Source organism: Acromyrmex echinatior, chromosome 1, assembly GCF_024713525.1.
Source record: "Acromyrmex echinatior isolate Ae372 chromosome 1, ASM2471352v2, whole genome shotgun sequence".
Classification (NCBI taxonomy): domain Eukaryota; kingdom Metazoa; phylum Arthropoda; class Insecta; order Hymenoptera; family Formicidae; genus Acromyrmex; species Acromyrmex echinatior.
The window spans coordinates 14,663,244-14,688,887 of NC_141852.1; the positions used below are offsets into that span (position 1 = coordinate 14,663,244).

Sequence of the window (25,644 nt, forward strand, 5' to 3'; positions counted from 1 at the left end):
AGTATTGAGAATCGGGAATCCCGAAAGATCAGAGTATTTCGGATAGTTATTGAGTTTAGTGTCTGATAAAATTAGGCTCATTCGCGTTTTTGCATAAAATGAATGAATCTGACAAAAAAATGTCGCTCTGTCCCGTGGTATTAAAGTTGATGATTCGACCTATTCAGGTTAGAAAAGCAAGCAGAGAATTTTTGTTTTAAAGTAGAGAATTTGTGTAATTGAAGCAGAAAGACTTATTCTAGCCTCATATGTTTTTTGTGAGAGACATATTATTACAACGATTTCCTAACCTGCATACAGGTATCTGTTGACTTTAAAAATTATAATATCTTGATTCGCGGCGTAGAGCGACACTTTTTTTGTCAGATTCGTTCATTTCGTGCAAAAATACGTTGAATGATCCTAATTTTATCAATACCGGAGATGGTTAAATCAACAATTATCTACAATGATACTCAATTGTGATGACCATTCTTTCGTTATGCTTCAACACACGCCATTACAGTTTAATTTTCTTCATACATCTCATATTATTCTCTTCGTGTGGTTATATTCTATGATTATCATTGGTATGCATTAATTTTTTAGATGATATGGCTGGCAGATGCGGATTGAGGAGTAAAAGTCGCGAGTGGATATCGGGAGTGTCGAAAATCGGGAATATCGGAAAAAATGTTCAATATTGAGAATCGGGAGTGTCGAAAAACCAGAGTATCTAAAATCGGGAGTGTGTCGTTAATAGTTTCTCGCGTGATCGTAATTAGTCACGTTTTATCGATCGACGTTTCCGTGAGTGTCTCAGAAAATGGAAGTGTCTTGATCTTCAGGAATCAACTTGGATACAGAAGCAGGCGAAGCCGGGCAACGATCATTGGCTGGTAAATAAATTTACTTTGTTTTTAAATTAATTGCTAGAGGCATGATTTTATGCAATATATAAATAACTTTAAAGATCAGAGAGTTTCTTGACTATAATTATTAGAAAATTAATTAAATTGGAAATAAATTAAGTGAAAAAAAATTTTTTTTTATTTTTACTCAGTAATAAATTGTATACGTTAACAATTTTTAGAATAAAATTGAAAAAGTGAAATTAAAATAAAATAGAATAATCTGTTATTGCATATAAAAAATAACTGTTGAACTATAATTAATAATCGTATAAAATTGTTTCAGATGCAATTTACAGCATGATGCCAATGCAACATGGTGAGTGAATTTATTTGTTACTTGTAGAGTGATGCCCGAATTTGCATAATATGTATTATATGTACATAAAATTCACGAATCAGAACATTTACGTGACAGATATTGAAAATTAAATCGGACGAGAACATCGACAATTAACCCGGATTCATAATTACATGATGTGGAATGTGTGTTATTAATCATATAACTTGAAATATGGGTTATTTATTTTCAATATTAAAATATAAGAGCAGATTACTTTTGTGTGCTGAAAACTAATCATAAAATTTCGATTGTTATTATTTTAAAGTATAAATAATTTATTTAAATATAAATCTATTTATATAATAAATAAAATATAATCTATTTGCAGACAGTGATTTATCGATAATATAAAATTTTGAATGATTATTAGCAATTTACATTTGTATTTAAGTTTTTAATTTTTTTAATATATAGATATAATAAAGTTTCTAATTTTCTAATATTCTATGTATTCTTCAAGGAGAAAAAGAAGTACATACATTAAAGATATCATAATTGAAACTTAGAATATAATTATAAGCGTTTTAAGCGTCCACATTTATTTATGTAACAGTGAGTTTCTGTATACTTAATCTACTTTGCATATATTCGGGCATTACTGTACCTGTATTTTTGTTAATGCGTATGGTTGATGCGTTCTGACACACGCTTCCGTCATTCAAATTGGTGTTGCATATGCATTAAATGATAAAGCAATTCTCTCGCTTTCGAAGAACGCGTTTCTCATTCACACGTTGTGCGAATGCAGATATTCAAATATCTTTTCCTGATAATTTATACATCCGGTGACAGACAGAAATGGATTTTAATCTAATTTTCATCTCATTGTTAAACTATTTCAAAAGTTCTACATTATTCTAAATCAATCAAATCTTATTAGTATCGAATCTCATTTGATTCCTGTGAAATTGTAATAATCAAACGAAAGAAACACACATTCGAATTAATGAAAATCATTCATATCTTTCTTCGTGTTGTTGAAATTTCCGGCGGTAAAACAATAATTATCTAATTGCATAAGAAACATTGATACACTGAAACAAATTTCTGGTTGAACATGGACAAATCAGAATTTTCTGATTAAATTTATTTGAATTCTAATTGAGGTAATCTGGTTGATACAATATTTCTGATAAATATTTCTATTAAAATTCTTATTTTTACCAAAATAATTATATCAGTCAGAACTCTAGTTATCTCAACTAAAATTCTAGTAGATTTAATCAGAAAATTCTGATTCGTTGATTCCACTAAAATGACTTTAATCCAACCAGACCATTTTTCTCAGTACATATTTAGCGCAAGATGACTAAATTGGCTTCTCTGTCGTGCCGAGACGCCAAATATTCTTTGTATTTCCGGAATTTACTCTAATCGCAAGTCAGCAGACAACAGCATAGTTTGACGTAAAGGAATTTCTGGTGCTCGGTGTATATATACCGACAACAGGGTGGTGCGCGCTGGCCGTGTGGTTGTACGCGTGCATTGTTACTCTAACAAATCTGCCTCGAATCAGCGATGGATCTGCTGTACGTTTGTAACTAACCACACCATACCCTCTCAAATGCACTTTGCATGCGGCGCGATAGGTGCCTAACTTCCAGCAGAATTAGATAACCAAACGAGCACTCGCGTACCAACACCGGGCGTACCCCTCCGCATGTTTCCCCATCCCGTACGAGTGATAGTTCGATCGTTTCTGGAATATGCGAGTATTAGCAACGTGCAAATGTCCGACTTGATTTAAATTTTGTGCGCCATTCTGTCCGACAGCGGCGGAGTGCGTGCTTATAGTTTTATGGCAAATCGGACGATTTTATTATCGAAGCAGATATGCAAACTGCGAGTGCGATCAACTTCATGTTACTTCATGATTTGAAACATTTTTTAATTGTTAGGATGACAAAAAAATTTGGCTATAAAGTTTTCGGGTTTGTCAAATTATTCAAGTGATATTTTTTTGACATCAAAATGATGATGAATAACATCAGCTTGCAACCTGGATATAGTAATGTATATTTAAAAAAACTTTGAAATGTTTGTTACATCTCATTAAGTATCAAAAAGACTGCACCAGACTGCAAACAAAAAGTTTTCATCTTAATGATTGATCATTAGTTAATGAATTGGAGATATTAATATTTATTTGATAAAGTGTAACTGTGTTAATTCTAGAGTTTATTTCTTTTATAAATATGTGTATGATTTGATAAACAAAAAATTTTCTGGCCAAACTTTTTTGCCTCTCTATAAATTCTGTCTTCTAGTTGATCATAACATTTTGAAGCGTTTATAGTGTTAAGTTGATGGTACTCTACCATCGCGTCCTTTTGCGCACTTTAAATTAATGCTGGTTAGTTATTGTCTCTCGTCCCGGGATGCTTCATCTCCGAGAGAAGGACGTTTGCCAAGGAGAGAAATAATTTCGTGTTGAGAGGGATAAATTTAGCAGTAGGCCGTTCGAGTTAGTAAGCCATCTGCAAATGCACGTGTACTCTGGTCGGCTAAACAGATACAATGAGACTTCCTGTGTGCACAGAGAGACCGAGTCCTTTTGTCCATTGGATCATCCATGCAGGATAGTGTGACCAAACGCCGGTAAAGCTCTTTGTTTCATGTGGGCTACCACTCACGCAGCCTCGAGACACTCGCGTTGCGCCGTTCGAGAAGTGTACGAGAGTATCTGTAAAATGTACTTTGGCAAAGCACATATAATTCCATGTGTGTAATTCCAAGTTCTGCATTAATCCTTTAATCGAAATCGTACTCCCTTTGTGTGTCCAGTGATTTACTTTTGTCGTACCGGGTATTAGACTGCGAAAGCGACGATGCGATTGTCTCTTGGCTTAAAACATTTTTCGGGACGGCCATTAACGACACATAGGAAATTTTTAGTAATTCATAAAAGTGTCCGCTGGATTTGGCCACCAGCCAGAGTCGTGTTTGTATTCGTCGATGGCAGTAAAATCGGTGTACTTACTCGTTTTAGTCGCAACAATTTATTCTCTATGAGTAGAATAAAAAAAGTGAACTATAATACTTACGTCGTAAGAGTCTTAACTTACTCGTCTTGGTTGTACAACTCGTACATCTGTTAGAACTTGTAATACAATTTTATCTCGCACTATAATGAGAGTTCATGATTGCATTAAAAATTATAGTGTAATTGCAAAGCAACAACGAATTTAAATATAAGGTCAATTAAATTAAACAAAAATTAGGATGATCGATAATAATAACATTTATTCTCACGGAGAATTATTTGTATATAGAACGTTTCAAGTTTACTATTTACTTATATATAGTCCTCTCTCTCTCTTCCGTATAAAATTAATAAGCTTAAAAAATAAATTAATATATCCTACATTATAAAGAAATTAATGTGGGTATAAGAAAGAATGAGAACCTCATTTCACTTTCCATTACAATTTTCGACGTAAAGATACAATCATAATAATATGCTCCTTAGAACAGCACGATAATGTCAAAATGACATTTAAATGAATCGAAAATGATTGAAAAATAACTTTCAATGATCATTTTGGAGTCATTTTGACATCATTTTGATAATGAACTTGTTGTTTCTGCTTGGGTTATTAATAGTCAGATAGTCAACATAAATGCCAATGAGGTCCATATTCAAAAGTCAATTTTTCAGTAGCGAAAAATATATAGTAGTGTCAGTAAGTTAAAATAATATATAAGGTGTCTTCAAATCAAAAGCAATATGAATATACATGATTAATGTCTGGAATCGCAATAAGATTGCGAAGATATTAATCGTAACATTATAGGGAAGAAAAGCAGACAGTTCTTTATCGCACAAATGATAAACAGCGAGTTTAAGGTTGCATGTTATTATATAAATTATTATTGCAAATTTAACAATTATTACTTTACGATTACAAATTATAAAAATTCAGGTTTAATTGAATTCGAAAATATCAGAGGATTAACGCGCGATTTACGACGGCGTATACTATGCTATTCAGCGAAAACGTAGTATAGTAATAATTATGACGGTATTTTCATACTATTAAAGTACGTTTCCGTTAACTCCTCATACATATTCAACGAATGGAGGCCGTGCCTAAGAGGCGAGATATATCCGACATTAATTTTGGCTTATATATAATATCAAAATTTCTCCGCATTTGCGAAAACGCGAAAGTTGCAAAACAATTTCACTCAGCGATAAAATAAGAAATAATAGGGAATTTCTCTAAAAGATTTTACGTGGCAAACTGTATATAAATGTCTATTGTACTCGATGTTCCTACAATTTTGGTTTAATTTAGTTATATATCCAATTTCGGTGAAACGATGTCAATTTTATCTCACGATTATCGTTATCGTTTTTCCGCGATGACGATTGGTTATCGATGGCGTATTTCTCGTACGCAGATACACGAATCGCGAGCTTCGTATTGACAGTTCGACATTTAGCGGCTATAAATGTATACCGCGTAAAATGATTGATTGAAAGCAAGTAAAAGTTAAAAGTGGAAGAAAAACGCGGAAGCGAAAATGGAAGCTCGGGAAACGGAAGATTGGGTGCGATGCAGCGTAATCTATTATATAAACTAGTCTATTCAGTATTCAATCAAATTCAATCATATAAGATAATGATTATTAAATTTGCAACGATGATTAATGGCAGTTTATAATTATTGCGTCAATACAATGCCGTATCGAAGAGATAAGTGCCTGGCATTTTCTACACGAGAAGAACGAATTTGCTGAAAGATCTAAAATTTTGCTGGATACCGGATCTGAAAATAATTTTGTTGGGCCGTAAAAATAATTTTGTTAAAAGCTTAAATTGGTTGCTCTGGAAGATTCAAACTTTTTGTTGTAAGATCTAAAATTCGATTTCGGATACGGATCAGAAAATAATTTTATTTACCTATCAAGGTTCATTGGAAACTCAAATTGATTTTCAGAAGATTAAAATTTCTTTGCAGTATTGCTCATCATTTTTTAGTTTCCAACATAATTATTTTCAGATTCAGTAAAATTTTAGAATCTTTTAGTAAAATTGTTCTTTCCATATAAATGTTACTAAACCTGAGTTCCCGAGTAGCGGTTTTAAGTGGTACAATTAGTAATTGGAAAGGCATCCTGTGCTTTTAAACTTCGTTCCTTCATTGATCTTCTCATACATATTCAGCTGATGTAATGCGTGTTTAAGAGCCGAGATAGCTCCGATGTCGATTTCGCGAAACTACCGACGAATTTTCGTCGTTTGCCAAAGCTTGGGGGAAGGGTTACCGAGGGATCGCTAGTTAAGAGGTAATATAGGTGGTGGGAGTCGGTGGTTAATTGGCAAAGCACGATAAGGTGGCTCGTCCTGATATATGCATATGAATGGCGAGTATATTCCGTTTGCCTGCCATAGCTACGTTACCTGGCATGCAAATAAGTCTTTCGGTTGTGTGCACCGTACGACGTGGTTTGGATCTATCGCCTCTACAAAACGTGTGACGAATTTAGCGGCCACGGTCATTTCCAAGCAGGTTATTCGTGATTCGAATGACCGCTCTTCATGCTTAAAGCAATTCATTAAAAATAATCCGATAAAGATCAACGTCCGTCATTTTTATGTCCGTAGCTGCTTTCGCATCCGCGAATCGCACGCGGCTTCCGGTTTTTCGCGCTCCAGATATTTTTATGTATGCCGACAAATCGTCGTCCTGCTTGCACATCTCTTTTTAGAAGCATCAATTGCAGCCGAGCATATACCAGGATTATTCTTCGTCGACCGATTTTTTCCTACGACTTAAACATCACTAGTGTTGTGTTGGCTTTACGGAATATATTTCACGGTTGTGCTATCAATAAATGTCAGCGATGTGCTAAATGTGTTAAGCAATGTTAGCAACATTTTTTTCTCTACAACGGCTGTATTCGATGCCAAAAGGTTTGATAAAGATTGAGAAACAATAATAAAAATGAAAAATTGATGAAATATCTCTTTCTTAATATTTCAATTTGTTCAACGATTATCTTGTCGCTTTTTGGATAGTCTCAGCCATTTCGGTGATTCATAAGTCCTGATCCACCATGCTAACCGCGGACTCACCGACAAACTTCGTTAGTACCTCTTTAAAGTTACTCCCGAGGAACTAACTTGCGACGTTTTAAGGCTTAATACTTCCCGTAACGGTGACAATTTATTTCGCGACCCCGTGCTATTTGCGTGCTACATCTCTATTACGTTATTAACTTTTTTATTAACCCTACCAGCGTATATGAACGTTATGACCTCATATATTCATATATATTCATGAAACTTGCGAAAACAGGCTACATCGTGGCGTAGAAGATTAAAAAAATTTAAGCATATTGCCTGACGTTTTGGATAACTTTATTATACAAGTTTTCATACAGAATTATATTAATAATCGAAAGCAAAAACAAATTTTTTCAAAATTATTCCCGGCACTTTTTAAATTCTTTGAAGACGGAATCTTACTCTAAAGAGTGAGATTTCACTCTTAAAAGATGAAAAATTTTGCCACGCTTCCTTTTGGCAGAATTTACAATTTTTAAAAGTCCAATTTTATTCCTTAGAGTGAGATTCCACTAAGAATTTAGAGAGTATATAACCAGTAAATCGTCATCCTCTTTTTTATGGATTTTTATTTAAGAAAGAAAGAAATTTATTCATTTTATTTCACGCATTTTACTCCATCTTGATATTCCATTTCTGTTTCTCACAATTTTCAAATAAATAATACAAGTTTGCGATATTACGAAAATTAAGCTCTGTCGATGACGTTTGCGCAGGATGCGAACTTTGGCTATCCTAACGAAGCGGGGTAAGCAAATTTTCCCAATTTACCATTCGAATCGCGAACGGGAGCGGAATCAATGAAATTTTGCGACAGTTGTTCCGCAAAAGTTTGCGTCGCCTGATTTTCGACATGCGCACGGGTTTGCTCCGATTCTCGGACTCCGAGAATTTTCAGTCACGTTTCGGGATCCAAGATCCAGATCCGGTTTCAGGGAACAGGATCGTGTACCCGGGAGGTCCCGGGGATCGTCGCGCCACACCGAACGCGTTCGAGCAACTCCGTGAAATCGAGTTACGCGTTGCTGCTACATTAACTCCACCGGAAGTTGGTGTCTGTCGGTTCCCGGCGCGTACACATATATCGTAGACCCAGACGAGCGCGGAGTACTGAAAATTAGTCTCACCGCATTTGCCATTGACGATCGTTGTAGTTGTGAAGATTTGTCTTCTTCACCGAAGCACCTATTTGCCGGAGTACCTATTCTTCTGTCTCATGAATTTACGAATTTATTCGCCTGCACTCTAAAAAATATAAGTGTGAATTCAACACTGAGGGTGTTAAATATAATTCTCACGTATTGGTGAGAAATTGATACCACGTTTGGTATTTATATTAATATTAAGATTTGTAAAAATTTGTCTTCTTTGCCGAATATTTACCGCAGCATCCTTTGTCTTGTGAATTTTACGAATTTATTCGCTTACACTTAAAAAAAAAGCACAGAAAGAATGATTTTACTGAAATATCTAAAATTTAGTTAGATATCTGGAAATAATTTTTGTTGGACCATCAAAATAATTATGTATGTTCAAAGTGGTTGCTGGAATGTCAAAACTTTTTGCAGCATTATCACGCTTGAAATTCCTACATAATTATTTTAATGGATCAATAAAAATTATTTTCAGATCTGTATTTATCTAAATTTTTAAATTTTAAAATTTTTAAATATTTTGGTAAAATTGTTCTTTCCGTGAAAATGTGGGGTTAATATCAAGGGTGATATAATTCTCCCCGTGTTGGTGTTAAATCTACTACATCATGTTGGTTTATATCAACAGAGAGAATCTTCTCAGTGAAAATTATATATAAACACTGCATGAGTAAATCCACATTCATATTTTTTAGAATGTATATACATTGTTTTTTAACATTTTTAAACATGTTTTTTAATTATTGTCTCTAGATACGCGAATATTACACTTTCCTCTTTCGTACGAAGTTACATACGAAGTTATTTAAAACGATCGAGATTTTTGTTGGATAGAGAAACTTAAAGTTTTCAAACCTCATTCAGTTAAGCCTTATATCCACGATGTTAGAAATTGTTCCGAGATCTCGGACGGAAAAATAAATAACAAATTACATTTGAACAATCTGACCATTCATTCGTTTCATTTCACGCTTTTTATTCTATCTTGATATTCCAGTCCACTTTTCCCAATTGGCGATTGGTCAATTTTTTCTCTGTTTCCGAGATCTCGAAGCAATTTCTATAGTATCGTGAGCACAAGGCTTTACGTAATTGAATGGCGAGAGATTCGAAACAAAACTTTAAGAGTTTTGCTATCTACCGGTATGATTATATACAGAAAAATATCATTCTATTGCTAAGAAAAGTGTTTACTCAATTTATTGTCTTCCTTTTGTAATTTTTAACGAAGAATATTTTCTTGACAATAATTTTAAAATATATTTATTTATTATAAATTTTAAAAAACTTATTATTATGTACTTTAAAACAAGAATTTTATTTGAAAAATATTATAAAATTGATTGAAGAAGCGACTTTATAATAAGCAAATTGAGTTTGTTTTAATTTAATAATCTTGATTGAAGTATTAAATTTACTATGTGAAATTCAGAATATATTTTGAATTTTGCTTGTAATATGAATTTATGATAGATTTTTACGAATATATGAATTTTTGAAGTACAATATTTGTGAAACATGTTATAATTATTGCTTACAGTATGCATTTTTCTATACAATTGTCGTATGTTAGGAGTACTATCTGCAATAAAAAATTGATGAAACTCTGACAATCATTTTAATTAAAATCACAGAAGAAAATAGATTTATAATACTAAAAGAGCCGACACAAGTTATTCATGTATAATGAAATCACATATAATAAAAATTGAATTATGGATATTTTACCCTTAGTATTGATCCTCTTTAGTATATAAAAAATAATCATCGAAGATTCTTCACTTTGAATAACTCTATATATCTACTTTGATTTAATTTTCCATTTGTCGATGGTCCTAGCTACAGAATAGAATTGGGTTCGCAAAAATTAACTTCTTTGACTTTTTTAGTTTTTGCATATATTAACATATGTTGGATTAATTTACTTCTTGTCTGCTACACTCCATAACTATTTTCATCTCTCTCTCTCTCTATCCGTCTCTCGGACAGTTTATCGTTTACTCTCTCGGCATTTCCTATGCGTTGCAAATTACTCCGTTAATCCGTCTACTACTCGGTATCCCGGCTGAATGAGATCCCGGATTAGTACCTAGTGTGTTTTTGTCCGAATTTCGAGGTGCCCTCGGTATGAGCGCCACCATCTGTCTTCTGTCCCGTGCGAAATTTGCGGCTTGGAAACATCTCTCGGAAGAAACTTAATTAATTATCATGTCGACTGATTTTGATTAATGCGTATTTTCTTTTCTATTCGACACTGCATACGGAAGGGCGCTCCATTGATGATATAATCTCCCCCGCCTCTAATTTTTTTTTGGTCAATTATTTGATTGAGTCCGCGGTGACAGTCCCGCCATTGTATCGCTTTTGTTATCGATGTAGCGAGGAATTGAATACGCTGCTTCTACGAGAATGACTTTTACGACCACGCCGGCCGGGGATGGCCGACTATCAATCGAGCACAAATCCCATAGCGAATGCGAGACCGTCCCGCTGCGTTATAATATGATCTCACGGTGACCGACTCTACACAATTCCCTCGTTCCTTACAAATGAATTCAGTGGACGGTGCCAATAATTCGTCTCCATTCTTCTTCCCTTGAATTACTTGGTACAATGGCGGATTTAAAACGAGGATACGAGAGAAAAGGGAACTTCGATCGTTATCGGACAGGAACTGAGTCGAGCCTCTTTTCCATCCGCGTTCGCTCACTTGTTCGTTCGTGCACTGTTAACGAACGGCTTCCCAACGAAAGGATTCTATTCGAGTTCCATAAGTCCGACGACTTCGCGGCTCGTTAATAAAATCAATTATAACCAAAGGAGGCAAAAAATTAGCGAGGTCGTTTGAGAATGTTCGTGGAAATTTTAGATTAACGAACCTGCGAACTTTGTCTTTTATGGGACTACTGCTCATTAGTTTCAACTTATAAGGCTTATTCCAAAATAAAATCTAAATTGTTCATATTTTTGTATTAATCTTTTGGAGAACAGGAAACCTACTTTATTGGCGCTGAAATAACAGTCATATTTTTAGGCAAGGAATAATGAATTATAACAAATCTTATTTAAAAAAGTGTAAGATTTTTAAATTAAACTCCCATCCTCCAAAGGTCGACATTTTATCGCAGAAAAACATAAAAAGAATTTATAATGAATAATAGGTACCAATAATACCAACTTAGAAAATTTAACATTTTTTACGATATAAAAAAATACAAATTTATCTCTATAATAATTTTATGATTGGAATTATTCTTCTTATTAAAAGTTTTTGTATTAATTTTAAATTTGTAATTTCGAACTCTAATATTATAATCGAAGAAGCCTATAGCAAGGACAATATAAGAGAAAAAATAATATATCTTCTCAAATTTTTTATCTCTTTTGAGGGATACATCGTCAACTCTTAACCTGCCATTCCGTGGCTCTTGTTTTCGATTCCTTTCTTATCTGGATGCAGGTATAGAAGATCAAAAAAGAAAAACACCCTTATTTCCCACTCCAGCCCACATTCATGAAAGTGGAACAGGCTCGATGGCTCGATTGCATTCGATGAAATCGCCTGCAATCGGATGGCGGAAGAGATTCGAAGTAAATTGGAAATGTCCCGCGGCTCTTCTGATTTTTATTTTCGTGTACAAAAGCCGTATAAAATAGTCAGATCAAGGGAGGACGGAAACTATATATAAAATGATTTATAGTGATGAATTTTGGATTTTCTAAATCTAAAGAATCTGATCACAGATTGTTTTGGTACAATTACATATAATCAAATATCGCGGTTCAGCTGCATTTCAAATTTTTAACGATAAATTGAGATCGTAATCACTTTGTAGATGGTTGACTCCGGAAGGAAAATTACGATCCTATATATATTGAGCGTTTTCAACGGAAACAACGGAAAGAATGGTTTTGCTGAAGTATCTAAAAATTTGGCTGCAAACAAATCTAAAATAATTTTGTTGGATTATTAAAATAATTATGTAGAGAACTCTTAAGACCCAGTTTCACAACTCACGGTTAAGAGTTAATTTTCAGACCTACGTGGATACGACAATAAAATTCGGCGAATGAGAAAATAAACACTGTTTAATTATTGTTCGTCAAAGTAATCCCCTCTGTATGCAAAAAAATATTTTGCTGCTCCAGCTAGAATTACAGCTTGTTTTTTGTATTTAATAGAAAATTATGTATCATAGAATTATGTACGCATAGAATTTATAGCACAAATCTAAATTCTATCTCTGTCATCTATATGATTAGATGCAATACATATCCAATATCGCAGTACTTGCTAGAAATTTATTTATTTTAGTTATTTTTCGTATTTAGATAATTTTCGCTATAACTGCGAGATCACTTTTTTGAGTGTAGAGACACATTTCTGTTAACATTAGATATTTTAGCAAAACTGTTTTTTTCCGTAAGGAAATGTGTGCACAATATTCCATAGATCTCTTTGTGAGTTTGATAATTTTCCATAATGTATAAAAAGATACGATATGTTTTGAGATGTGACATTTTTTTGGAAGCGTTCAATCAGAAACTCGCGTGTCAATAAAAATAACACCGCAAAGTAACGCAAAGCCCTGTTAGCGAAGAATACTTTATGCTTCAGCGCGGAAAAATTTCAGATAATAATTTGACGCCCGAGGAAATGTCATGTTTTACTGAAAATATTGTTTGGAAAAACTCTTTTAATGTCTTGATGTTTCTTCTTTTAATTTATTCACTGTTACCTACCGTATCTCTCATTCTGTTAAGTAAAAAAACTTAGAGGCAAATTTACAGAAGCATTTCGCTTGATATCACGGGATTTTCCTCGGTTATAGACCAGTGGAAACAGCTCGCGTTTTCATTATTTCAACGACATTACCCCAATTCTGCTACTGCGAGCGTACGCGTCTAATTATGGTACAAACGCGCGTTCTACTTTTACGAGCACATTGCTCGGCAAAGGTGGGCAACATTTTCATTAAATAGATCACATTTCGACACAAAATTTTCCGCGTACATGGGAAAACGCGATATTTCATCGTGCGAATACTGCCTGTCGCAGCAAAGGGAGAACACAGAAAATCTAATTATAAATAATTAGTATCACTCGGAACATTGTCGCGGCACTCCCGAAGGAGCTTCGAGAATATTTCGATTGAGCTGAATAGTTGAGATGCTACTAGCATCGAGGCTCTTTCTCGCGTTAGCGGTAATCTTTTAGCGTATAACGGCGACGTTGGGATCCTTCGTTCAACCATACCTTCCATCTTTTAACTCGTAATCACCGACACGATTCGGTCCGGGCTAGGGAATTACGGGAAGGTGGATAATTAAATATTTCCGCGCGGCGACGAAAACTATAAACAGCGGCGATGTAACGAGGTAATTACGCCCGTTGGTCCATCGTGGTTATCAGGTTTATGGCGACGGTATTTCCAAGATCTCCAGTCGCGGGAGTCCAATGCGGGAAACTCGTCGCCGGTTTTAATTATACGATGACGCTACATTAAGCTGTTTCAATTACAGGCCGAATATATTTGACGGTCCCGACGGGATTAAAAATCGTGTTTCTGGTTCTTGGAGATAATAAACCTGCAGTGCCATTCTTGTAATTTTTAACCGAGTTTTTTCTTTGTATTTTTTATATTTTCTGTTATTACGTTTCGGATTATGAATAAACCTTAATCACGTCGGACAAAAATTTCAAATATTAAGGATGTTTTGGTTGTACAATATCAGCTAAAAGCATAAGCCAAAAAAATCAGCTAAAAAGTCAATATCAATTAATATCGGCCAAAAATATTTTATCATGAATACGCTCTGAAACCAACTACAAAAAAATAAAAGAAATAATCTTGCTGTTAATAGTTTTATGCAGCGAAATGACTATATTTTCTTGCAGTTTTAGATAAATAATTTTTAAATAAAGTGGTTCCAAATATAAACTTTTGCTTGAATGTTTATTAGAATTTTATTAGTATAGATATAAAAATTTGCTTTAATTTTTAATTTTACTATCTTATTAAATTTGCAAGTAAAATACTACAAAATGCGATTTTACATAAGAATTAAGGAAAGCAAGAAAATTAAATTAATTAATTAATTTAAAAAATCAGTATGAGAACTGTGTTCAAATTTTGCATATTCAAATGTAATAATAGAACAATCTGTGAAATTTTTATATTCATGGTAATGCTTTGAAACGTGACACATACATCCTTAATAAGATTTCAAGACGAACGAAAGAGAGAATCATTTCCTCTTCGACGATCTCTTATAGGAATTATTCGAATATTATGACTCACATGTCGAGAGTGCATAAAATATGCATCAAGCACTTGAGAGTTTAAGCTCTCCACGGAAACCGACGCGAATTTGTAATGTAGAACGAGGATGGAGAGGCAAAACCGACTTGCCTTGCAGTCCTCGTGCGGCACGTTACAGTTGTTGCATCCCGTATCCCGCATCCCGCATTCCGCGTTCGCATTTGCAGAGAATTTTTAAACGTTAACCCGTTTAATCGGATTGAAGATAATCGCGCAGTTTAAGTACAATCGATCGAAATTTGCCTATCGCATCGGCGGCCGTTTATTTGCATGAGATGCAAGCTCGGCATCTCTCGCTTGGAAATTTCGGTGATACGATTTCCCCGGGTTTTAACCAAACGACACGTGGCCCGCAGGCCACACGAGGCACTTCTTTTTCCGGAAACTGGTGCAAGAGAGAGACGGACTATTATTCGGCCCTGCACAATGCGCTCGACGAGGCTTTCACTCGTTATCGGTAACGAGCTGCCTTCGGCTCGTCGACATCGGGAAATCGCTGGTGCGCCTCTTCCACGATGTCTTTTATCAGAGCTACTTTCGAGAGTTTCTTTGAGAGTTTGCTGGTGGAATCGGCGGCCAATGAGCAAAATCAGAGTTTGGGTTTTCGCAACGTTTTACAGCAATAAAGAGTGATTACTACTTAAAGTTTATTTAGACTAGTTTTCGATGCGATACATATTGCTATAATATAGTTTCTACATTTTTTCCAAATGCGAATGCTGATGTTTAAATTGGAGACAATGTCATAGATGATACGTAGATTTGAGATTACACACTGTTAGATATCAAAGAACCAATGGTAACTTAATCCCTTGAATTAAATAACATTTTGTCATTTTTAATTTCTATGTGTGTCAAAATATGAATGAATCTATTTCTGTGACCAATTCAATGTAAACAACGTCTATATTAACGTATACTCTAAAAAATGTGTGTAAAAATCGATGTGGTTTTAACATCCCTGGTATGGATTTAACACTTATGATCGATGTCTTACCATGTTGGTGTTAAATTAACATCAACATGATATAGATTTAAAATCCAGGTGTTTTTATATCAACACCATCATTGCGAATTTAATATCATGAGTGTGTAGATTTAAAACCCATGGTGTTAAATCCATACTACATTGGTGTTAATTTAACTACAACACAATAAGAATTATAAAACACTGCATGGTGTTATCTTTACATCATTATTCTTTGAACTTTAGAATGTATGTACACTGAGAAAAATGATTGGATTAAATAATTCTAGTGGAAAATGGACAAATCAGAATTTTCTAGTTAAGTTTATTAGAATTCTAATTGAGATAAGAATTCTGATTAATATAATTATTCTGGTAAAAATAAGAATTCTAGTAGATTTTATCAGAAATATTGTATCAACTAGAATTCCGGTTATGTATAATTATAAACTAATTATAATTGCTGTAAGCGCAAAATGGAATGCACCCTAAGTAGGGTCAGTGTAGAGCGACTTATAGAAATGATAAAATAACTCAAATTTGACATTACGAATTTAACAGTGTATAACGTAATTATTTTTATATAGAATAGCAGAATATGTTAACATTAGATATATTGACATATACTCTTAGGGTGTATATAAATACTTATAGATACGCGCGTGCGAACATAGAAGAAAATGGAAGGGACACATACGAGTTTGCTGTAGCTAGCCGGAAATTCGTATCTATCCTCCGGGGTAACCGAGAAATCCGAGGACCAACATCCATAGTCCACCTTCTCTCTCTCTCTCTCTCTCTCTCTCTCTCTCTCTCTCTCTCTCTCTCTCTCGAGTAAACTCTATCCTCCTACCGGTGCAACTTCCGCTCCATTCTCTCGAGTTCCTTTTTTTATTCGCTCCTCTCCATTAACGTCTTTTCTTTTCCGCGCTCGCAAAACTTTCTCATTATCTCAGCGAAAATACGCAACTCTCTTTCTCGGATTGAGTACGATTCAATTGGTTTTTTGTTGTTCAAATAAGGAAGTGATTCCGGGTATTGACCCTTACAGACTAGCAAATCCTGTTTATGTGGCATTGTCTGGTTATTTTTAATTTCCATTGCATTTCGAGTATTTTCTTATTTTCTTTATTGTATTTCTTTCTTCTTTTAGCATAGTCTACAGAATATTAAATGAGATCGCTCTATAGTTTCAAATATTTATTTGATATATTTGATTAATTTATTAGATTATTCTATTGTTGCGTGCATTTACTTGAACATGACTCTTGTAATTTTTGTTTTTTATTTTTTTCATTTCCATATTTTTAATTGTTCAATTTTTCATTTATTTGGAATCATATTTTATTTATACTTCGTGGTTTATTTATTTTGGTCTAGCTGAAGAAGACTCAGTGAGAAGTTGAAATTGTGCCATTACGTTTTAAAATAAAGTTTATGTCTATTTGTATTTGATATCTTTTAATTGCTCATCGTGATTTTCTTTTTTTCATATAACGTTGCTTTAAATATTCTAAATTTGATAATTAATTATTGAAACATTACGAAGAAATTACAGATAGTATAATATTTGAACATATCGTTTATATAATTTGTCTCAGAATGATTAAACATCTTTTTGTTCGATAACGTTTACGAATTTTTATGTAAATATAAAAAGCAGATTGTAATAATTAAAAAACGTTAGATATCTATATAAACAGTAAGTATATATAATCATCGAGACAGGATAATATATTAATGTTTCAATGACAATCATTATATACTTTCATCTTATAGAATAATTACATAAATTAATTATCTACAAAACCAAAGATACATCGGTTACTTTGATGTATTTTCCAACTTTTTTGATATCTCGTAAATAAATACGTTTTTTCTAGAACTATTATAGTTTTGCTGAGTATATGACTAACAATGAATGTGACATGGCGCTCGGTTAATAAGATTGACTAATAGAATGCTTGCTTAATGGAATTGTCGGTAGTTAAAGCACGGACGGATGCAACGCGTCGTAGCAAATCGGACACGATGGACGTGCCTTTGAAGTTTAATTCTCGGTGTAATTAGAGTCACGCCTGGCCATACAAAGTCGACCGTGTACGTCGTTACGACATTGTTCTCGCCGGCTGTAAATTCGTGTCTCGGCTAACGATTATACGATGGGATTCAAGTTATTCGTTGAATTTTCGACGCAGCGTTTTTCGCTGCTCGTCAACGTGACAAAGGGAGCGAGATATGTGAGAACGAGCGAGGCGGCATTCTGCTACCGGCTTTCGCGAATTGCATCGCGAAAGTTTTCACGAGAACTTTTGTTTTATTTGAGAACGGAATCCGGTTATTTCGTTTTTGAACCTGGCGTCAAGGATTTTTGCCGAGTGCAACAAAACCTTTTGATATCTTTGTATTCGTACATATCATTAACGAACATGCATTGTTCTGAGGCTGATATTAATAATATTAATTGAAACAGTTTTCTGACATTTGAGCTGCGGCCCGCAGATTTTCACGCGATTCTCTTCTCTATTCTCTTTGCGAACGCAAATTGTACTAGCTAGTTTGACGCATATATTTTCCGCTTGTAACTGCTTTGTAAAATATTGCAGAGAGAAAATGGCTGCGGGCGTAACATATACACAATTCACAAGTCTACCGTGAATCCACAAGTCCGCGATTACAGATAAATTAGAACGATAATACAAGTCATAAAAAAAATTTACTTGCTTACTGCTACTCAACCTTTTTTGCTCTTAGATTAAATTCCGTTGAAGACAGCAATCTTATCGCATAGATCAAAGACGTCGATAATTTCATTTAAGAAGTCGTATACTTTTTAGTAAAATTAATTTTAAAAATCTACCGACCATTTTAATAAAACTTCCGGCATTTATGCTTTAATTTTTTCGTTGTTATTTTAATGATCTATATTGGATATTGTGATTTATTGAGAGGTATTCGTAGGGCTGCAATTCAATCTTTTTTTGCTATTAGATTAAATATTGTTGAAGACAGTGCAATTTTATTATGACGAAAAATTATTGACATCGATAATCTTGCTTAAATATATATAGATATATATTATATAGATATTTTTAAAATTAAAAATTCATGAAGCATTTTAATGAAAATTTATACTGGCTTTTATGCTTTAATTGCTTCCTTGCTGTTTTAATAGTCAATATTGGATATTGCGATTTATTTAATCTCGCCTAAGTAGTCATGCATAGATATTTTTATAATTGATTTAAAAAATCTATGAAACATTTTAACGAAAACTTCTAATAACTTGTTTATGCTTTGATTGTTTATATTGGATATTTTCTGATTTACTAAGAAGTATTTACACGAGACTTAGACTTAACTTACCCATCTATCAGTGGCACGTCCTTTAGAATTCTGCGAGCTGCCGCGAGGCGATCTCCTGCGTGGGCCGCGAGCAAGATCCTCGTCAGTAACTGACCAAGGACCATCACGCCCACCACCATCCTCATCCTCCTCCTCGCTGGACCCGCAGCGCGTCCTTACTAATGTCCTCATGCCATCACCATTAACCCACCGGCTCACCCGTAGCACTTCCTTCAACAGGGTTGCAGGATGGCCAGGATGTAATAGGATCTTCGATCCAACTCGTCTCGAGTTGCGTATCTAGTTAACTTCTACAAAAGGTTTATCTAGCATGACCATATTCTTAATGGTGACAGTTTTAAGATCTTCGTCGTACGACAGTAATAAAGATTTATCTCTCAATTTCTTGAAAATTCTTGGAGGACTTTCTCAAACTCGTAGACTATTTTGTGAGATTTCAATAGCGAGTTCTCCTCCGAGGATTCGAGAAGGATCTGGCTATGTTTTTTACTGATAAGAGCAGCCGTCACCACGCGCACGATTTTATCACCACACACGTGGAAACACTCTGTCTCTTCTTTTGCTAGGATAACAGAGTTCAGGAATCAACGCTCACCTTCCTTTTCAACCGGCTCTTCTTATCTTCGGCACATTCGTCTTCACACATCCTTGAGCCCACCTCAATTTCTCACATCTAGTGGCCTCGAAGGTTCACTTTTTCTACTGTCGTGATAGCTACTTTAGGCCCTTCCTCCTTTCGTTCTATCCAACCTTTCAGATTAACCTTCCGGTCTCATCGCCATACACTCCGTCCGGCGCAGCTGCTCAGCGTTTCTTATTCCTCTCGTCTTCTGGTTTCTTGTCCTTCGAGTGGAATGCCCTCTTTGTATGTGTGTCACTCGTTCTAGCATTTAATATCTTCGTGCCGCAAAGCTAACCATCTTTAATGTGGACGCTGATTTTTGAACACAGTATTGCGATGCATTTAAATCGATTTATCCAATTCTTGCCGTAGCTTGAAATTCATTCGTTCACTTTCGGAATTAATCTTCTGAAACGTGCCTCGTTGAAGCGTGTCGTTTGAAGCAGCCACCACTGCTGCTTGCTCGAATGTCTGCACGTTGATTCTTTGCCGGCATTTACCTAGTCGATCAAGAAATCAATTACTTGATGAGCTCCTCCTTAATAGAGCTATTCTTAATCGCTTGCAAGATGTACTTAGTGTGCTTTCCAACTTCACCCGTTACAAATTCTACGGAGGCGAAGATGACTTCCGAAGCGTCGAGTCGCCTCGGGGATTTGCTTCGATAGTTTGATCAGACAGGCTTTCAGAGGTTTCCCCCCGTTCTTGCGTCGTCTTTCTATCAACCCTTAAGGATTGAAGGCCTCCGAGTAGCGTTCTTATCGACTTCTTCACCGACACTTGAGAGATCTAAAGCTAGTCGGTAATCGAAGACACGTCACCCCTTCCGTGATCCTCACCAGTGTAAAGTGCTGCTGGTTGAAACCACTTAAGCGAGGTTATCGATGTCGATGGTCTTTAATTTATGTCGGCACCAGTCTTGGGCTCGACGCACTTTGATCGAACTATCCACTAATGGGTGTATTTAAGAAAATTGAATTCCAATTAGCTCTCTAACTGCTCTAGTTTGCTCATTAAGGCAGCATCTCAAACGTCGAATCTTCTCACCGTCGAATCTTTCTTCACTGTCTTGTCTAGTACGCGCTATACTCGCAGCTTGTGCTACCTCCAGTTGAGAGTTTCACAAAACCATTACCTTCTCCGGGGTGTCGTGCTACGGACGGTGATCCCACAGGCGGTCCGCTCGTTACCGTCCTGAAGATTAATTAGACCGGCGAGACGGAGACGTCGTACTATCCGAGCGCGAAAACCTTTCCCTGGTTCCTTCTTTATTCCCGCGGTCGGGGATCAGTGTTCCGGCATGTTTTTTGATACGCGATTCATCTTCCGATATCCTCACGACTTCACGGTTCTCTTTTTTTTCTTTGTTTCTTTCCCTTCAGAGAATCAGTCCTTTCTCTTCTTCGTTGTTACTAAATCACTTGCATCGGCGACGGCGTTTCATAATCGTGTGTGGCAAATGTCACTGTCACACAACGCGGCCCGTAAATCCGTCACGATTAATTCGGCACTCGATTAAGTTCCGCGATTAATTGCGCACTTGAAACGCGACGGGCGGATCTCACGGCGCCACAGCCACAACGGCTTCGACGTCACTAGGAAATGAATCGCTACTCGGCCCGGATATTTTCTAACTTCCGCTGACCTGTAAGAGGTAGATTTTTCTAACTCGTAGCTCGACTTGCGAAGAATTATCGCCTGGAGGAATCTTCGACGAGGAATATATATAGGTCGGCGAATTGAATTAGGTACGAGTTGAAATTTACGTGATAGTTCAATTTTAATTATCGCAAAAGTTTTAAAATGCACTATTAATGTCATTTTGATAAATTACATATACTCGATCGAACTGCATTTTAAAATTTATTTACCATCCTGTCGCGTAGCTACGAATAAACCAATAGTGAATCAAAAAAACGTATTAAAAATTAATATCCACATTAACATTTTTAATAGGCTTTTGTAATAATGATGCTACGTATTGAGAGAAATTAATGCCAGCTCAGAGTCCCGGGTCTCGGGTAAAGCGAATAGAATTTTCGGTCTCTCTCTAGTAATAATATGATTATCTCCTCCATTAATGTCTTACTCTCGTCAAAATTAATAGAGACCAGATTGGTTAGCATCGCGTCGGATTACGGAAAGGCGATCAAGCTGGTGCATAGCATCAGCTATAATTGATGACTATAATCCGTTCGTCACTGTTATTCCCGCGGGTATTACCGTCGCAACATTTCGAGTAATCGTAACATCGGACGTCACGGTGATAATTCTCGCGTAATCATTTCCAGCCGTGATTTCTTTTTTGACATGTAATCTCATTTTGTGCGTCACATCGAACGATCGTAATCTTCTCATCGCGGTTGATAATTCGACAGCTTATAGAAGACCGGATAAATCGAGGGAAGGGGATGGTTTGCAACAACGAGGCCGTTAACGTCGATTGCGACTAATGAGTTAGCTTGTTCATAATTATCGGCAGACGCGCGGTCGCTCACGCCCGGTTAGCGCCGTGATACATGGTATTTATCTACATGCCAATGATTAATTAACGCTAACGACATTAGCGATCATGTCTTTTCGACAGTTGCGGCATACGTCGTATTGTGTACTAGGTGCTCTTTAACTATTCCGCCAATAATACCTACCCATATCAGATTTTAACAGTAAAAAAATTTTTATTGCAAATGAATGAAGAGAGTCATGTTTGATTAAGGTGGGCCTTGGTGTCTAGAAATATTTTGTATCAATTTTTACAATTTTTACAATTTCCAATTCAAGCAAATTATTACGTTGAGTATTTATTGATCTTGAAATTTAGCCTGAAGCTGACATAGGTATATACTTTATAAATTAAATTGGTAAGCAATTTAATATTACTGATATAAGCACCTTTAAAACACTATAAATAATTTATTTATATAAAAATTTTTATATATTTTTGTAAATAAATTTTGTTTCAAAAACTCCACTTTTTTAAAGGACAATTTTGCACAGATTTTATTTAACTCTCGTTTTCGCTTTTACATTTCTTGTGAAATTTGGTAGGGGAAAGATGAAAAATTAAGCATTGACAGAAGGTCCTTCTGTTATGTTAAACGACGGATTTCCGTTGTATATCTTTTGTTTTACGAAGGAGATATGAAATGATTATAATTTGCTCGGTACACGTTTTGAAATTAGAGGTAACGATCGGTGCGAAAATTTAACTTGATATCGTTCTCTATATTAATCACACATTAGATTGTGTGTGTGCTAATTTTTAGCAACGTTTTTAATTTATCGTTTTTATTAACGTTTAGAATTTTAATATATAAAAAAAATACAACTGGCAGATACACAGTGCCGTGAAAAGTTTGGAACAATTCTATATTTTATTTGTACAACAGATATATTTATCTAGCATCTGCTACATTGTTTATCGAAGCATGTGTTTATTCGAACTTATAATGAAAAAACTTTTTCACGCACAGAGAAATTTTGTTTCTCGTATCGAATGCAGGTCACCGTGGTGATTTGAACTTTTAATACAATCGCCGTTTGAGAGCATCTTTTTTTTACAATAGGGCACGTTCGATGGCGTTAATTGACGCGAGGGAACTTCATCAATGTCGTAAGTTTAATATTCGAAGACGCGCGCGAACGACCCATATTTTAGCGTGACGTGGAAAAGTGACAAGTTAATTTAACGATCGACAAGATGTACAGTCATCGCTGATAGCAGCAGACTTTTCCGCAAAAATGAACACGCGAATCGAGACGGATGCACCTGACAGCTGCGTTTCTTGGTAGACATTTCGAACGTTTCTTTCAACAGTGTATCGAATCGCCGCCAAGTTATTGGAATTGCTTGCGAAATTTGGGCGTCCGAGAAGAGAAGTTGTATCTCCGAAATATGACAGATTTTTCTGTCAAACACGAATAGTGACTGAATAATTATTTCTATTCAGCGTTTGAACTATTCAAAATTGTTGACATCTATTTAAAACGGCAAATTATTCTCACTTTTTTTTTTACCGCAATTGACTTACAAGTATTCGAATATTTTTTATAAAAATCGTTTTGTATGTAACGCTGTGACGAAGAGTGTGCGATTTAAATAAACGCGATGCTTCCCCGCGAGATCTTACCACGGACGTTTCTCTCCGCCCTTCCATTTCTATAAAAATTCCGGCGTTCGTTCCGCAGGACGGTACACGTCTCATAAAAGTCCGCGTGCGGGTGCAGGGCGCATCTGTTCCGCTCATAAAAAGTCACAGAAGTGCTCCCCGATATATAAGATCCTCCATGCGATTTCCCTCGCAGGCCAAACCGCGCGAAACTTTTTACGAAGCTTTTCAATACTAGTTTCGCCCTTCACGAGAGCGAGATTGCGAGATTGCGAGATCCTGTTTACGGGCGTGCGGATGAAACTATCGGCATGCTCCAGCAAGAATCCCGGAATGTCCTCGAAATTTCGTACGTGATCCTACTTCGATCTCTTCTTCGACGTGTGCAGTGGGATAGGTCGGCGCAATCACGACCCACATATACCGGAGGGGTGGTTCCGTCGGGTGGGTGCGTCGCGACGCGGACGACGGCGCGGATCGTGCCGTTGCTCGCGGTCCGGAGTTGAAGACCCGACTGCTGGAAATGCACGCAGGAACTCCGGCACAGTCGAGGGCGCAGGCGCCTCCGCGTCTCTCTGCGATCTTCTCCCTTTACACGGAGGCTGCCCCGTCGCATCGCGTTGCACCGCGCAGCGATGCACCCACGACGTGCATCTCCGATGCCTTTTCCAAGTGTCGCTCGCTACTCTCTTCGACACCGCGTGTCGCGATCTTAGGCCAAGCGCGCGCTATCTTCTTTCTCCGCTATCTTTGCTGAACTTCTGTACGACGGGTACATACGTGCGCTCCAACACACATATGTCACAAAGATTGTACACATGGTTTACTGAACCGAGTAGCTCCGCGCGTGCTTAAACACGCGCTACTCGAGCGCCGGGTACAAGTTTTACTTTAGATATTTATGATACTATCATTTTTCGAACGACAGAATAACGTTGTATTTATTATCATTGCGTTCTCGCGTAACAGATCAGCGAATTTCACAAGGATTATGTACATGGTTTGCTGAAATGATAATATCGCGTGTGCTCAAAGTAACTACCTTGTTATTCAATATTAAAGAATCAAATTTAAACCAATTCTCTAATAACGTTGTTTCTCTAATTTCGTTGTTTTTAACTTCTAATGTTCGTTTCCATCAATGTAGATTAACTTTGATCTCGGTTCAACTTACTCTTTGTCTTTTTCTAGTTCTAAAGATTAGAAAAAGATAAAGAGTAAGTTGAATCGAGATTAAAGTTAATCTCGGTTCGACTTACTCTTTATCTTTGTGGAAATGGATATAAGTATGTCAAATGGTACACTGAGGAAAAAATGTAGTAAATTTTAATAAATATTTGTTTGAATAATATAAGTGAATATTTATTGTAAACACATATTTATTTGACAAAAGCTCTATTAATTTGATATATCATTTTTTAAATTTTAATTAATTTATTTTTCCAATGGGTAAATGTTATAAGAATTAATATTATTTAAACAAATATTTAAAATTTAGCACATTTTTTTCCGTATTATTTTAATATAAAACATGTTAAAAACAACTACATCTAAAAAGAATCTACTATTTTTGTGAATCTACATATTTGGAAGTTAAATCGCTTAGTTACAAAGTAAACAATTTACATTAACGTATGCACTTAACAAGTAATAAATTAAATTTGAGTCACATTTAATACATTTCTTGAATTAAATTTGATCCCATCATTTTAATTAAATTAACGACATATTTAGGAGTGGCGACTTCAGAATAATTAAAAATAATTTAAATTTAGTAATGAATCTAAAGAACAAAAA

The 25,644-nt window shown here is 35.6% G+C and overlaps 1 protein-coding gene and 1 long non-coding RNA gene across 6 annotated transcripts in view; one reads left to right on the forward strand and one right to left on the reverse strand.

Annotated features, from left to right (window-relative positions):
* LOC105146939 (uncharacterized) overlaps positions 1-16,685 on the forward strand; it is a 35,314-nt gene extending 18,629 nt beyond the window's left edge. For both annotated transcript variants that reach the window (XR_015545139.1, XR_846243.2), the window contains exons 3-4: positions 589-878; positions 1,177-16,685. This is a non-coding gene — a long non-coding RNA (uncharacterized LOC105146939). The remainder of the gene's footprint in view (positions 1-588; positions 879-1,176) is intronic.
* The window catches only part of LOC105146940 (dipeptidase 1), a 116,116-nt gene extending 91,659 nt beyond the window's left edge, over positions 1-24,457 (reverse strand). Inside the window, exons 1-2 of one of the 4 annotated variants that reach the window (XM_011057599.2) lie at positions 24,211-24,457; positions 19,117-21,383 (exon numbers count right to left, since the gene is read on the reverse strand). In XM_011057599.2, the coding sequence (XP_011055901.1) occupies positions 19,117-19,241 (125 nt within the window). In that variant the 5' untranslated portion in view covers positions 19,242-21,383; positions 24,211-24,457. Of the gene's footprint in view, positions 1-19,116; positions 21,384-23,868 lie in introns of all 4 variants that reach the window. The other 3 variants (XM_011057598.2, XM_011057594.2, XM_011057595.2) reach the window with 3 other exon arrangements.
* Positions 24,458-25,644: the final 1,187 nt, after the last annotated feature.